We start from the raw sequence: 12,543 nt of genomic DNA, 5'->3' as shown, positions 1-12,543 counted from the left end.
GCCATAGTGGAGTTTAGAGTGTGACTGTTTGAGGTTGTGGACAGGTGTCTTTTATACTGATAACAAGTTCAAACAGGTGCTATTAATACAGGTAACGAGTGGAGGACAGAGGAGCCTCTTAAAGAAGAAGTTACAGGTCTGTGAGAGCCAGAAATCTTGCTTGTTTGTAGGTGACCAAATACTTATTTTCCACCATCATTTGCAAATAAATTCATTAAAAATCCTACAGTGTGATTTTCTGGATTTTTTTTTCTTAATTTGTCTGTCATAGTTGACGTGTACCTATGATGAAAATTACAGGCCTCTCTCATCTTTTTAAGTGGGAGAACTTGCACAATTGGTGGCTGACTAAATACTTTTTTTCCCCACTGTATTAACCTACCTGGGTGGTGTGTTATATTAACCTACCTGGGTTGTGTGTTATATTAACCTACCTGGGTGGTGTGTTATATTAACCTACCTGGGTTATGTGTGTTTTATTAACCTACCTGGGTGGTGTATTATATTAACCTACCTGGGTTGTGTGTTATATTAACCTACCTGGGTGGTGTGTTATATTAACCTACCTGGGTTGTGTGTTATATTAACCTACCTGGGTGGTGTGTTATATTAACCTACCTGGGTGGTGTATTTTATATTAACCTACCTGGGTTGTGTGTGATATATTACCTATCTGGGTGGTGTATTATATTAACCTACCTGGGTTGTGTGTTATATTAACCTACCTGGGTTGTGTGTGTTATATTAACCTACCTGGGTGGTGTTATATATTAACCTACCTGGGTTGTGTGTTATATTAACCTACCTGGGTGGTGTGTTATATTAACCTACCTGGGTGGTGTATTTTATATTAACCTACCTGGGTTGTGTGTTATATTAACCTACCTGGGTTGTGTGTGATATTAACCTACTTGGGTTGTGTGTGTTATATTAACCTGCCTGGGATGGTGTGTTATATTAACCTACCTGGGGTAGTGTGTTATATTAACCTACCTGGGGAAGTGTATTATATTAACCTACCTGGGTTGTGTGTTATATTTATCTACCTGGGTGGTGTGTTAAATTAACCTTCCTGGGGTAGTGTATTATATTAACCTACCTGGGTTGTGTGTTATGTTAACCTTCCTGGGTTGTGTGTGTTATATTAACTTACCTGGGTGGTGTGTTATATTAACCTACCTGGGTTGTGTGTTATATTAACCTACCTGGGTGGTGTGTTTTATATTAACCAACCTGGGTTGTGTGTTATATTAACCTACCTGGGATGTGTGTGTTATATTAACCTACCTGGGGTAGTGTGTGTTATTTTAACCTACCTGCGGTAGTGTGTTATATTAACCTACCTGGGGTAGTGTATTATATTAACCTACCTGGGTTGTGTGTTATATTAATCTACCTGGGTGGTGTGTTATATTAACCTACCTTGGGTGGTGTGTTATATTACCCTACCTGGGTGGTGTGTTATATTAAACTACCTGGGTGGTGTGTTATATTAACCTACCTGGGGTGGTGTGTTAAATTACCCTACCTGGGTGGTGTGTTATATTAACCTACCTGGGTTGTGTGTTATGTTAACCTTCCTGGGTTGTGTGTGTTATATTAACCTACCTGGGTGGTGTGTTATATTAACCTACCTGGGTTGTGTGTTATATTAACCTACCTGGGTGGTGTGTTTTATATTAACCAACCTGGGTTGTGTGTTATATTAACCTACCTGGGATGTGTGTGTTATATTAACCTACCTGGGGTAGTGTGTGTTATTTTAACCTACCTGCGGTAGTGTGTTATATTAACCTACCTGGGGTAGTGTATTATATTAACCTACCTGGGTTGTGTGTTATATTAATCTACCTGGGTGGTGTGTTATATTAACCTACCTGGGGTGGTGTGTTATATTACCCTACCTGGGTGGTGTGTTATATTAAACTACCTGGGTGGTGTGTTATATTAACCTACCTGGGGTGGTGTGTTAAATTAACCCACATGGGTTGTGTGTGTTATATTACCTACCTGGGTGGTGTGTTATATTAACCTACATGGGTTGTGTGTTATATTAACCGAACTGGGTGGTGTGTTATATTAACCTACCTGGGTGGAGTGTTTTATATTAACTTACCTGGGTTGTGTGTTATATTAACCTACCTGGGTTGTGTGTGTTATATTAACCTACCTGGGGTGGTGTGTTATATTAACCTACCTGGGTTGTGTGTGTTATATTAACCTACCTGGGGTGGTGTGTTATATTACCTACCTGGGTTGTGTTTGTTATATCAACCTACCTGGGTTGTGTGTGTTATATTAACCTACATGGGGTGGTGTGTTATATTAACCTACCTGGGTGGTGTGTTATATTAACCTACCTGGGTTGTGTGTTATATTAACCTACCTGGGTGGTGTGTTATATTAACCTACCTGGGTTTTGTGTGTTATATTAACCTACCTGGGTGGTGTGTTATATTAACCTACCTGGGTGGTGTATTTTATATTAACCTACCTGGGTTGTGTGTTATATTAACCTACCTGGGTTGTGTGTGATATATTACCTACCTGGGTGGTGTGTTATATTAACCTACCTGGGTTGTGTGTTATATTAACCTACCTGGGTGGAGTGTTTTATATTAACCTACCTGGGTTGTGTGTTAAATTAACCTACCTGGGTTGTGTGTGTTATATTAACCTACCTGGGTTGTGTGTTATATTAACCTACTTGGGTTGTGTATGTTATATTAACCTACCTGGGGTGGTGTGTTATATCAACCTACCTGGGTTGTGTGTGTTATATTAACCTACCTGGGTGGTGTGTTATATTAACCTACCTGGGTTGTGTGTGTTATATCAACCTACCTGGGTTGTGTGTTATATTAACCTATCTGGGTGGTGTGTTATATTAACCTACCTGGGTGGAGTGTTTTATATTAACCTACCTGGGTTGTGTGTTAAATTAACCTACCTGGGTTGTGTGTGTTATATTAACCTACCTGGGTTGTGTGTTATATTAACCTACTTGGGTTGTGTGTGTTATATTAACCTGCCTGGGTAGTGTGTTATATTAACCTGCCTGGGTAGTGTGTTATATTAACCTACCTGGGGTGGTGTGTTATATCAACCTACCTGGGTTGTGTGTTATATTAACCTACTTGGGTTGTGTGTGTTATATTAACCTACCTGGGTTGTGTGTTATATTAACCTATCTGGGTGGTGTGTTATATTAACCTACCTGGGTGGAGTGTTTTATATTAACCTACCTGGGTTGTGTGTTAAATTAACCTACCTGGGTTGTGTGTGTTATATTAACCTACCTGGGTTGTGTGTTATATTAACCTACTTGGGTTGTGTGTGTTATATTAACCTGCCTGGGTAGTGTGTTATATTAACCTGCCTGGGTAGTGTGTTATATTAACCTACCTGGGGTGGTGTGTTATATCAACCTACCTGGGTTGTGTGTTATATTAACCTACTTGGGTTGTGTGTGTTATATTAACCTGCCTGGGGTGGTGTGTTATATTAACCTACCTTGGGTAGTGTGTTATATTACCCTACCCGGGTGGTGTGTTATATTAACCTACCTGGGTTTTGTGTTATTTTACTCTACCTGGTTGGTGTGTTATATTAACTTACCTGGGTGGTGTGTTATATTAACCTTCCTGGGGTTGTGTGTTATATTACCCTACCCGGGTGGTGTATTATATTAACCTACCTGGGTGGTGTGTTATATTAACCTACCTAGGGTGGTGTGTTATATTACCTACCTGGGGTGGTGTGTTATATTAACCTACCTGGGTTGTGTGTGTTATATTAACCTACCTGGGTGGTGTGTTATACCTGGGGTGGTGTGTTATATTAACCTACCTGGGGTGGTGTGTTATATTAACCTGCCTGGGTTGTGTGTTATATTAACCTACCTGGGTTGTGTATTATATTAACCTACCTGGGTGGTGTGTTATATTAACCTACCTGGGGTGGTGTGTTATATCAACCTACCTGGGTTGTGTGTGTTATATTAACCTACCTGGGTGGTGTGTTATATTAACCTACCTGGGTTGTGTGTGTTATATCAACCTACCTGGGGTGGTGTGTTATATCAACCTACCTGGGTTGTGTGTTATATTAACCTACCTGGGTTGTGTGTGTTATATTAACCTACCTGGGTTGTGTGTGTTTTGTTCACAGCCTGGCCTAGCACAGATGCACACGTTCCAGGAGTGTCTACAGCTCATCACAGAGCTAGCCGAGGACGTGAAGGACATCAGTAAAGTACAGTGGCTTGATACACTATTATGATACACTACAGCGGCAAGCGAAAGTATTCACCCTCCTTGGCATTTTTCCTATTTCGTTGCCTTTCAACCTGGAATTAAAATGGATTTTGGGGGGGTTTTGAAGATGCAAAATATTTTTTATTGTGAATTAAACAAGAAATAATATAAAAAAACAGAACTTGAGCGTCCATAACTATTCACCCCCCAAAGTCAATACTTTGTGGAGCCACCTTTTGCAGCAATTACAGCTGCAAGTCTCTTGGAGTATGTCTCTATAAGCTTGGCACATCTAGCCACTGGGATTTTTGCCCATTCTTCAAGGTAAAAATGCTCCAGCTCCTTCAAGTTGGATGGGTTCCACTGGTGTACAGCAATCTTTAAGTCATACCACAGATTCTCAATTGGATTGAGGTCTGGGCTCTGACTAGGCAATTCCAAGACATTTAATTGTTTCCCCTTCAACCACTCAAGTGTCCTGCTGGACGGTGAACCTCCGTCCCAGTCTCAAATCTCTGGAAGACTGAAACAGGTTTCCCTCAAGAATTTCCCTGTATTTAACGCCATCCATCATTCCTTCAATTCTGACCAATTTCCCAGTCCCTGCCGATGAAAACCATCCCCACAGCATGATGCTGCCACCACCATGCTTCACTGTGGGGATGGCGTTCTCGTGGTGATGAGAGGTGTTGGGTTTGCACCAGACATAGCGTTTTCCTTGATGGCCAAAAAGCTAAATTTGTCTCATCTGACCAGAGTACCTTCTTCCATATGCTTGGGGAGCCTCCCACATGCCTTTTGGTGAACACCAAACGTGATTGCTTATTTTTGTCTTTAAGCAATGGCTTTTTTATGGCCACTCTTCCGTAAAGCCCTGCTCTGTGGAGTGTACGGCTTAAAGTGGTCCTATGGACAGATACTCCAATCTCCGCTGCGGAGCTTTATAGCTCCTTCAGGGTTATCTTTGGTCTCTTTGTTGGCTCTCTGATTAATGCCCTCCTTGCCTGGTCCGTGAGTTTTGGTGGGCGGCCCTCTCTTGGCAGGTTTGTTGTGGTGCCATATTCTTTCAATTTTTTTATAATGTTTTTAATGGTGCTCCGTGGGATGTTCAAAGTTTCTAATATCTTTTTATAACCCAAACCTGATCTGTACTTCTCCACAACTTTGTCCCTGACCTGTTTGGAGAGCTCCTTGGTATTCATGGTGCCGCTTGCTTGGTGGTGCCCCTTGCTTAGTGGTGTTGCAGACTCTGGGGCCTTTCAGAACAGGTGTATATATGCTGAGATCATGTGACAGATCATGTGACACTTAGATTGCACACAGTTGGACTTTATTTAACTAATTATGTGACTTCTGAAGGTAATTGGTTGCACCAGATCTTATTTAGGGGCTTTATAGCAAAGGGTGTGAATACATATGCACGCACCACCTTTCTGTTATTTATTTTTTAGAATTTTTTGAAACAAGTAATTTTTTTCATTTCACTTCACCAATTTCGACAATTATGTGTATGTGCATTACATGAAATAAAAATAAAAATCCATTTAAATGCCAGGCTGTAATGCAACAAAATAGGAAAAACGCCAAGGGGGATGAATACTTTTGCAAGGCACTGTACGACAATCTCGATCTTGTCACGATCGTCGGGAACAGAGGACCAAAGCGCAGCGTTGAATGCAAACATACTTATTTATTGAAAGATAACACTAACAAAAACAACAAAACGATAACGTGACGTCCTTAGATCAAACACAACCTACTTGGAACAAGATCCCACAACCACTGTGGGAAAACAGCCTGTCTAAATGTGGTTCCCAATCAGAGACAACCAGCAACAGCTGACACTCGTTGCCTCTGATTGAGAACCACTCTGGCCAACATAGAAATACTTAAACTAGAATGGAAAACACATGAAACTCACACCCTGGCTCAACATACTAGAGTCCCCAGAGCCAGGGCGTGACAGTACCCCCAAAGGCGCGAACTCCGACCGCGCCAACCCAAACACCACAGGGGAGGGACCGGGTGGGCACTCCGCCTTGGCGGCGGATCCGGCTCCGGGCATGATCCCCACTCCCTCTCTAACCCCCCAAAGTACCCCTGGTCTGGTCTGGCCCCTGCTGGCCGGAGCTGGACTGAACACTGGTGGAGCCGGATTGCTCTAGCTCCGGCGTGGAGCAGCTGACCGGTACCGGACCAGGCACCGGTGGAACAGGCACGGGCTGTGCTGGACTGACGACGCACACCACTGGCTTGGTGTGGGGAGCAGGAACAGGCCGAGCCGGGCTGGCGACGTGCACCATAGGCTTGGTGCGGGGAGCAGGAGCGGGCCGGACCGGGCTGACGAAGCGCACCACTGACTTGGTGCAGAGAGCAGGAATGGACCGGGCCGGGCTGGCGACGCGCACCATTGGCTTGGTGCGGGGAGCAGGAACAGGTCAGGCCGGGTTGGCGACGCGCACCATAGGCTTGGTGCGGGGAGCAGGAACAGGCCGGACCGGGCTGACGAAGCGCACCATAGGCTTGGTGCGGGGAGCAGGAACAGGCCGGACCGGGCGGACGAAGCGCACCATAGGCTTGGTGCGGGGAGCAGGAACGGGCCGGACCGGACTGACGAAGCGCACCACTGACTTGGTGCGGGGAGCAGGAACGGCCGACCGGGCTGACGGGCGCACCACTGAATTGGTGCGGGGAGCAGGAGCGGGCCGGGCCGGCTGGCGACGCGCACCATAGGCTTGGTGCGGGGAGCAGGAACAGGCCGGGCCGGGCTGGCGACGCGCACCATAGGCTGGTGCGGGGAGCAAGGAACAGGCCGGGCCGGGCTGACGACACGTACCACAGGCTCGATGCGAGAACAGGAACAGGCCGGACCGTGCTGGGGACACACACCACTGGCCCCTCACGCAGGGATCAGGAACGGGCCGGACCGGACTGGTAACACACCCCAGTACCTCTCGCCGTGCCTCTGCACTTTCCCTCTCCTCTGTGACCAGTGGCCCCCTTAACCTGGCGGCCTCCTCTGCAAACGCTGGACCTCTCCATCGCGGCCTCCTGCTGCCCAGTCGTCCACGGCGTGAGCCCCCTAAATTCTGGGTGTCTCTCCTCCCCGTGGACCAAGCCTCCCTATCTCTCGCCAGACTCTTCCTCCACTGCTCCAAAGTCCAACCACTCTGCTCTTCATTTGGCTTGACCCAGTCGAGGTTGCCACGGAGATCCGCTAGCGATTCCCCTGGCGATGGCTCCTGGACACGCTGCTTGGTCCAGTTTTGGTGAAGAGCAGAGTGGTTGGACTTTGGAGCAGTGGAGGAAGAGTCTGGCGAGAGATAGGGAGGCTTGGTCCACGGGGAGGAGAGACACCCAGACATTTTTTAGGGGGGGGCTCACGCCGTGGACGACGGGGCAGCAGGAGCCCGCAATGGAGCGGTCCAGCGGGTTTGCAGAGGAGGCCGCCAGGTTAAGGGGGCCACTGGTCACAGAGGAGAGGGAAAGTGTAGAGGCACGGCGAGAGGTACTGGGGTGTGTTACCAGTCCGGTCCGGCCCGTTCCTGATCCCTGCGTAGGGCCAGCGGTGTGTGTCCCCAGTACGGTCCGGCCTGTTCCTGTTCCTCGCAGCGAGCCTGTGGTGCGTGTCGTCAGCCCGGCCCGGCCTGTTCCTGCTCCCCGCACCGAGCCTATGGTGCGCGTCGCCAGCCCGGCCCGGCCTGTTCCTGCTCCCCGCACCAAGCCTATGGTGCGCTGTCGCCAGCCCGCCCGCCCGCTCCTGCTCCCCGCACCAAGTCAGTGGTGCGCTTCGTCAGCCCGGTCCGGCCCGTTCCTGCTCCCCGCACCAAGTCAGTGGTGCGCTTCGTCAGCCCGGTCCGGCCCGTTCCTGCTCCCCGCAGCCGGGTCCGGCCCGTTCCTGACTCTAGTATGTTGAGCCAGGGTGTGAGTTTGCATGTGTTTCTGTTCTAGTCAGTTGTATTTCTATGTTGGCCAGTGTGGTTCTCAATCAGAGGCAACGTGTATCAGCTGTTGCTTGTTGTCTCTGATTGAGAACCATACTTTAGCAGCCAGTTTTCCCACAGTGTTTGTGGGATCTTGTTCCGTGTAGGTTGTGTTTGATCCAAGGACGTCACGTTATCGTTTTGTTGTTTTTGTTCGTGTGATCTTTATTGAATAAATATGTTCGCAAATAACGCTGCGCATTGGTCCTCTGTTCCTGACGATCGTGACAGATCTGTACAGATGTAGGATCTTAATTTGAGCCAGTTTGCTACAGCAGGATAATAATCCTGCAGTAACAGGAAATGTGAATTATTATGTAGATTATAATTAATGGACATTTTTTATAGGGGTTGATACATTTTTCGTAAGGGAAAATCAAGTCTGAAATTTCAAAGTGGAAATTACAAACTTCAGATGCCTTTTTAAACCTCAAATACAGTACCAGTTTAAAATGTCCTGCATTGCAGGAAAGTTCTCCTGTAACAGGGTGATCAAATTAAGATCTTACATCTGTACACGTAACTCAAACTTTCACATAAATCTCAAATTGACATCAACACATATTTTTATGGAAAAGTTCACATTCACTCACACAGTTTGTCAAACCGAAAATGTCAATGCAATGATCAATATGTGACCTCACGTCTGCATCACTTCCTTGAATATGACATCACGTCCTTGAATATGACATCATTTCCTTGAATATGACATCACTTCCTTGCTTGCAGCTTGCCAGGAGAAGAGGGGTGACGGGAGGAGAAGGTTCCACAGCATCACCTAGCCTGGAGAGCAGCCGGAGTCTCATTCTACTGTGGGCCAAGGAGCTCGAGCAGGTAACACGGTGAACAGGCTAACAAAACACAATAGAAGCAGTATCATACAGTGTGAGAGAGAAGGGAGATATATAAAAAAAGAGACAGGAAAACAGAGAGAAGGAGAAGTTTAAGTGATGTCATGGTATTATTGTCTCCTAAAACAATGGAGTCACTTCCACAGGACAATATTTATATAACGACACAGGGCGAGACCCAGATGCAGACACAGGTGTCTAAGAGGCAGGTCGAGGACAGGCAGAAGTTCATTAACCAGGTCAGAGTCCGAAAGGTACAGGGCGGCAAGCAGGCTCGAGGTCAGGGCAGGCTGAATGGTCAGGCAGGCGGGCTCAGTGTCAGGGCAGGCAGAAAAGGTCGGAACCGGCTAGAAAACAGAGACTAGGGAATACTGCAGCAAGACGAACTGGCAAAAAACAGAAAACACTGGTATAAATACACAGGGAATAATGGAAACAAATGGGAATAAATGGGGGGGTGGAGACAAGCACAAGACAGGTGAAACAGATCAGGGTGTGACAATTTATATACATACAGTGCATTCGGAAAGTATTCAGCCTTTTTTTTTTAAAGTATTATTTCCTTTTTCCACATTTTGTTTACGTTACAGCCTTATTGTAACATTTATTAAATCATTTATTTTTTCTCATCAATCTAGACGCTATACCCCATAAATATGCTATTTCTGTATTTTTTTTCAATTGTAATTTGCAAAAATCTCTAAACCTGTTTTTGCTTTGTCATTATGGGGTATTGTGTGTAGATTGATGAGGGGAAAAAAACAATGTAGTTAATTTTAGAATAAGGCTGTAAAAGTAAAGGGATCTGAATACTTTCCGAATTTATTTTCTGTGATCAATTTCTGTGATAGATTTGGTTTGTTTGGTTGTCATTACTTTAAATTACATTTCCTGACCTCACAGATGATCAGTAGTTTTGGCTGCATTCTCAGGGTCATTTACTATAAAATCACATTCTTATATAAGTGATACAACTGTTCCTTTGTTCTCTCAGCTCCAGAAGACATCCACACCAACAACAGAGGTACAGATGACGAGAGGAAAGCGGGATCCAGGCGGAGGAGGGAAAGACGGAGGGAAAGACGGAGGGTGGAAAGACAGAAGTTTGGAGAAAGAGAATCAGAGAATATTGGAATGGGCAACAGAACTGAAGAATGTCTCAGAGGTGTGTGTGTGTGTGTGTGTGAGAGAGCGAAATGTGCTACTGTTTATAAAGTGTGTCCACTGTATGTGAGAGTGCGTCCCAAATGTGTTCCCAGGTGTGTGGGCTGTCAGATGAGGACCTGAAGCGTCTGTTGTGTCCGCGTGGGGTCAAGGAGTCTAGGCTAGCTGGCATTCTGCCATTGCTGGAGTTCGTAGCATGGTCTCTACTGTCAAATGACACTGAGGTGAGAGAAATGTATTGAATTGTGTCCGTGAGTGTGTGCACGTGTGTGTGTGTGTATGTGTGTTTGTGTGAAAGACATGTTTTGACTAATTCTACCCTAGTAGATTTTCTAGGCTGCTGTAGCGATGCTGCCATATGAATATAAACACTCTGGCAATGAATCTCCCTGTCTCTCATGTCAGGAGGACCTATCAAAGCTGTGGTTGTCAACCAAACAGAGAGCATGGAGAACTGGTGAGAGCTCAATGTTGTATTCCCCATCCTGTATTCTCTCTCTCTCTCTCTGTCTGTCTCTCTCTCTCTCTCTCTCTCTCTCTCTCTCTCTCTCTCTCTCTCTCTCTCTCTCTCTCTCTCTCTCTCTCTCTCTCTCTCTCTCTCTCTCCCCTCTCTCTTTCTCAATAATAATAATATGCCAATTAGCAGACGCTTTTATCCAAAGCGACTTACAGTCATGCGTGCATACATTTTTTTTGTGTACGGGTGGTCCCGGGGATCGAACCCACTACCTTGGCGTTACAAGCGCCATGCTCTACCAGCTGAGCTACAGAGGTTCTCTCTCTCTCTCTCTGTCTGTCTCTCTCTCTCTCTCCCCCTCAATTCAATTCAAGGTGCTTTATTGGCATGGGAAACATATGTTTACATAACCAAAGCAAGGGAAATGGATAAAACAAAAGTGAAATAAATAATAAAAAGTGAACAGTAAATATTACACTCACACAAGTTCCAAAAGAATAAAGACATTACTAATGTTATATTATGTCTATATACAGCGTTGTAACGATGTGCAAATAGTTTAAGTAAAAAAGGGAACATAAATAAACATAAATATAGGTTGTATTTACAATGGTGTTTGTTTTTCACTGGTTGCCCTTTTCTTGTGGCAACAGGTCACAAATCGTGCTGCTGTGATTACACACTGTGGTATTTCACCCAATAGATATGGGAGTTTATCAAAAATGGATTTGTTTTTCGAATTCTTTGTGGGTCTGTGTTATCTGAGGGAAATATGTGTCTCTAATATGGTCATACATTTGGCAGGAGGTTAGGAAGTGCAGCTCAGTTTCCACCTCATTTTGTGGGCAGTGTGCACATAGCCTGTCTTCTCTTGAGAGCCAGGTCTGCCTACGGCGACCTTTCTCAATAGCAAGGCTATGCTCGCTGAGTCTGTACATAGACAAAGCTTTCCTTAATTTTGGGTCAGTCACAGTGGTCAGGTATTCTGCCAATGTGTACTCTCTGTTTAGGACCAAATAGAATTCTAGTTTGCTCTGTTTTTTTGTAAATTCTTTCCAATGCGTCAAGTAATTATCTTTTTGTTTTCTTATGATTTGGTTGGGTCTAATTGTGATGCTGTCTTGGGGCTCTGTGGGGTCTGTTTGTGTTTGTGAACAGAGCCCCAGGACCAGCTTACTTAGGAGAGTCTTCTCCAAGTTCATCTCTTTGTAGGTGATGTCTTTCTTATGGAAGGTTTGGGAATCACTTCCTTTTAGGTGGTTGTAGAATTTAATGGCTCTTTTCTGGATTTTGATAATTAGCAGGTATTGGCCTAATTAAGCTCTGCATGCATTATTTGGTGTTTTACGTTGTACACAGAGGATATTGGTGTTTGTCCCATTTTGTGAATTCTTGGTTGGTGAGCGGACACCAGACCTCATAACCATAAAGGGAAATGTGTTCTATAACTGATTCAAGTATGTTTAGCCAGATCCTAATTGGTATGTCAAATGTTATGTTCCTTTTGACGGCATAGAAGGCCCTTCTTGTCTCTAAGATCGTTCACAGCTTTGTGGAAGTTACCTGTGGCGCTGATGTTTAGGCCGAGGTATGTATCGTTTTTTTGTGTGCTCTAGGGCAACAGTGTCTAGATGGAATTTTTATTTGTGGTCCTGGCAACTGGACCTTTTTTGGAAAACCATTATATTTGTCTTACTGAAATGTACTGTCAGGGTCCAGGTCTGACAGAATCTGTGCAGAAGATCTATGTGCTGCTGTAGGCCCTTCTCTCTCTCTCTCTCTCTCACCCACCCTCTCTTTCTCTCGCTCTCTCTCTCTTTCCCTCACCCAGT

General features: G+C 45.3%; 1 protein-coding gene across 2 annotated transcripts in view; it reads left to right on the top strand.

Annotated features, from left to right (window-relative positions):
- LOC121554271 (E3 ubiquitin-protein ligase TRIM7-like) overlaps positions 1–12,543 on the top strand; it is a 29,678-nt gene that overhangs the window by 9,323 nt on the left and 7,812 nt on the right. For both annotated transcript variants that reach the window (XM_041867745.1, XM_041867744.1), the window contains 5 exons: positions 4,171–4,254; positions 8,969–9,073; positions 10,085–10,255; positions 10,350–10,478; positions 10,660–10,711. In XM_041867745.1, the coding sequence (XP_041723679.1) occupies positions 4,171–4,254; positions 8,969–9,073; positions 10,085–10,255; positions 10,350–10,478; positions 10,660–10,711 (541 nt within the window). The remainder of the gene's footprint in view (positions 1–4,170; positions 4,255–8,968; positions 9,074–10,084; positions 10,256–10,349; positions 10,479–10,659; positions 10,712–12,543) is intronic.

This window comes from Coregonus clupeaformis, chromosome 39 (genome assembly GCF_020615455.1).
Source record: "Coregonus clupeaformis isolate EN_2021a chromosome 39, ASM2061545v1, whole genome shotgun sequence".
NCBI lineage: Eukaryota > Metazoa > Chordata > Actinopteri > Salmoniformes > Salmonidae > Coregonus > Coregonus clupeaformis.
Note: the sequence above shows the minus strand (reverse complement) of the source record. Positions and strands in the feature narration are given on the sequence as shown.